The 3,205-nt window shown below is 36.9% G+C and overlaps 1 protein-coding gene across 1 annotated transcript; it reads left to right on the top strand.

The window, feature by feature from the left end:
- Positions 1-763: 763 nt before the first annotated feature.
- Positions 764-1,375, top strand: LOC107894543 (uncharacterized). Its single transcript, XM_016819805.1, has one exon. The coding sequence runs from the start codon at positions 764-766 to the stop codon at positions 1,373-1,375; it is 612 nt and encodes a 203-aa protein (XP_016675294.1).
- The last annotated feature ends 1,830 nt before the right edge of the window (positions 1,376-3,205 follow it).

The raw sequence follows: 3,205 nt of genomic DNA, 5'->3' as shown, positions 1-3,205 counted from the left end.
TTGGAAATAGATTTCCCTGACCGCGGCTCAGATTTTGCATCATGCTCTTTCTTATTTACAGGGCTGGATGGCTACTCTATTGGTCTATAGCTCGTTGATGTTCCCAAACAATTGCCTTGGACCGATGCAAATTACTAGTGCAAGCCTCTATTTGAAATTATAGACTGTAAATTAATTATTCATGAGCACTATTCAAATTAAAAGCGATAATTTATCATCTTACAAATTTAATTATCCATAAGCACTATTCAAATTAAAAGTGATGATTTATCATCCAATGGATACATTTCCATGGTACATGTTTCTCCCAAGAAGTATGTCCAATATAAAGGGTTGTGGCTCTTCAAAACAGTGTTCATTTAGTGCATATAAATAGAGGATTATGGTGCTCACAAATCGCATTTTTTTTACAATCAATCTTTTTTTCAGAAACTAGAGTAAGAGTTAGGTAATTCCTCGATTTTGCTAATCAAAGGAAATTCAAAACTTCATTGTATCCCGAGAGGACCTTTATCTTAACCCTCTAGCAATTTTGTGCGGAGGCAAATAGTTCTGTTTGGAAAGCATCACCTGCACCTCAAAGTCTACTATTTATTTCCATATAGTCTTTGGTTATATCGTCTCCACTAAATATATCCAACAATCAAATATAACTATTCTAGAGATCGCGACAGAGGCTACCACCGCATTCAAAGTGATAAACCAAGAGTTTGTGAAACTTGACAGATTTGATGGTTCAAACTTCAATCATTGGAAGGATAAGATGTTGTTCCTTCTTCCTGTCTTAAATGTGGCGTATGTTCTGCATCCAAACTTACAACCCATGGAGAATCACGCCCCTAATGTAAACTCCGAGGAAATTGTGAAAGTGGCTAAACTCAAGAAGAAGCGTGAAGAAGACAATTTCACATGTCGAGGACACATCCTCAACACCTTGTCTGATCGAATCTATGATCTCTATATGTCGATGCAATCCCCGATGGAAATATGGAAAGATCTTGAAGAGAAATACAACATCGAGCGGCAAGGTACTGATAACTTTTTAATGATGAAGTATTTCGAATTCAAAATGCTTGATAGTATCCCAATCATGGATCAAGTCCATGAATTACAAGTCCTTGTAAGCAGGCTTCATGACTTGAAAGTTGTTATTCCGGAATTGTTACAAGTCAGGGCTATCATCTCAAAGTTTCCCTCATCTTGGAACAATTATCGAAAGAAACTTTTGCATATGGCAGAGGACTTCACTTTGGAGAAAATACTTAGGCATTTGCATATTGAAGAGGAAAATCGAAAGCGTGATGCAGTGTATCATCCCCAAAGTTCTAAAGTGAACCATGTGATCAAGTCAAAGAACTCTCGAATTGGAAAGTGAAAGGCCACATCTGATACCAAGGATGCGCAAGACAATAAGAAAAAATCTCACAATTGTTACAATTGCAATAAGAAAAGAAACTATCTTAAGGATTGTAAACTTTTCAAAAACAAGCCATGACTGATAAGTCCTGTAATTGATGGCTCGACTTTGTAGCTATAGTTCATACGTGTAATGACTGGAAACAATTCAAGAGTTATGAACTAGTGGCAAACCATGAAGTGCTTATGGGCAACTATCAATCGGTTAAGGTGCTCAGTCGAAGGACGGTGGAACTCAACTTCACATTTGGAAAGAAATTGACTTTGACCAATATGTTGCATGTTCCATATGCGAGAAAGAATTTGGTGTTCGCAAGTATTCTGTGTAACAAGGGGTTCAATATTACCTTGGAATCCGATAAGTTTGTCTTGCTTAAGGGTGATATATGTGTAGGAAAAAGATATTGTAACGAGGATATGTTCAAGTTGAGCATTGATAGAATAAAGTTAATTCTTCTACTTATATTGTTGAGTCTTATACTGTATGGCATACGCGTTTAGCACATTCTAATTCTAAATCTTTACAATATATGCAAAAGAATGGTTATATCAATCCAAATAATGATGAGTTTGTGGATAAATTTAAAAGTTGTATTCAATCAAAAATTACCAAGAAGTCGTTTCCTAATAAGTGTGAAAGGAATTTCGCGAATGTTAGATTTAATTCATTCAGATGTTTATGAATTAAATGGAACTCTAACAAGAGGTTGAAAATGATATTTTATCACTTTTATAGACGACTTCTCTATATTTACTTATGTGTATCTCATGAGAAGTAAAAACGAGGTTTTGATATGTTTAAACGTTTTGAGAATTTTGTTTAGTAAGAATATCAAAGTGCTTCATAGTGATAGAGGTGGTGAATATTTTTCAAATGAATTTAATATATTTTTTGAGGAACAAGGTATGGTACACAAGTGTTCCGCGCCTTGTAGAAAATGGTTTGGCAAAAAAAAAGAATCATACCTTAGTGGATATGGTTAACTCAATGTTGTTAAATGCTAAACTTCCATATAATCTATGGGGTGAAAGCATTATTGACTGCATGTTATATCCTTAATAGAATATCATTGAGAAAATTCAAAGTATCTCCATATGAGTTATGGAAAGGTCAGATGCCAAACCTAGATTATTTCAAAGTGTGGGGGTATTTGGATTACTATAGAGTTCCTGACCAACGAAGAATAAAGTTAGGACCAAGAGCCATCAAGGGTGCATTCTGTAATACCTCTAATCCGTATCCGATACTAAACTAGGGTTATGAGGCATTACCGGACATATCGGAACATTTAATAATCAATTTAGAAATATCATCCACACATCATAGCATCATAGTCAAACATCATTTGAAAGTCCCCTTTTTAGGTCATTGAGACCTTAAACATGCTTTAGAAGGGGTCGGGACTAAACCGAGTACATACAAAATTTCTCAAAAACTTAACAAATTTTCAAAGTTAAAAAAGTCAGACGCCCATGTGATTAGGCCATGTGCTTCACACGGCATTACACACGCCCGTGTGTCTAGGCCGTGGCAAAACAAGGCATACACACTGACTTGTCCCCACGGCCACAAGACACACCCGTGTGCCAGGCCGTGTGAAAATTAGGGAGGCTACTGACTTAGCCACACGGCCATCCACATGGCCGTCCACACCCCTATGTGGTAGCTCGTGTGCCACTCCCACGGCCAGTTGACACACTCGTGTGTCTAGACCGTGTCAAAACTGTAGGGTATACTGCCTTAATTCGAAAGGGTACCCTAGGGGACACATGGCTGTGTAAAATGACT

This window comes from Gossypium hirsutum, chromosome A13 (genome assembly GCF_007990345.1).
Source record: "Gossypium hirsutum isolate 1008001.06 chromosome A13, Gossypium_hirsutum_v2.1, whole genome shotgun sequence".
In the NCBI taxonomy this organism is placed as follows: Eukaryota; Viridiplantae; Streptophyta; class Magnoliopsida; order Malvales; family Malvaceae; genus Gossypium; species Gossypium hirsutum.
This window is presented reverse-complemented; position numbering and strand designations above follow the sequence as displayed.

Excerpts from the sequence above, each read along its gene's own strand:
- LOC107894543 (XM_016819805.1), top strand. The coding sequence starts at position 764 with ATGTTGTTCCTTCTTCCTGTCTTAAATGTGGCGTATGTTCTGCATCCA.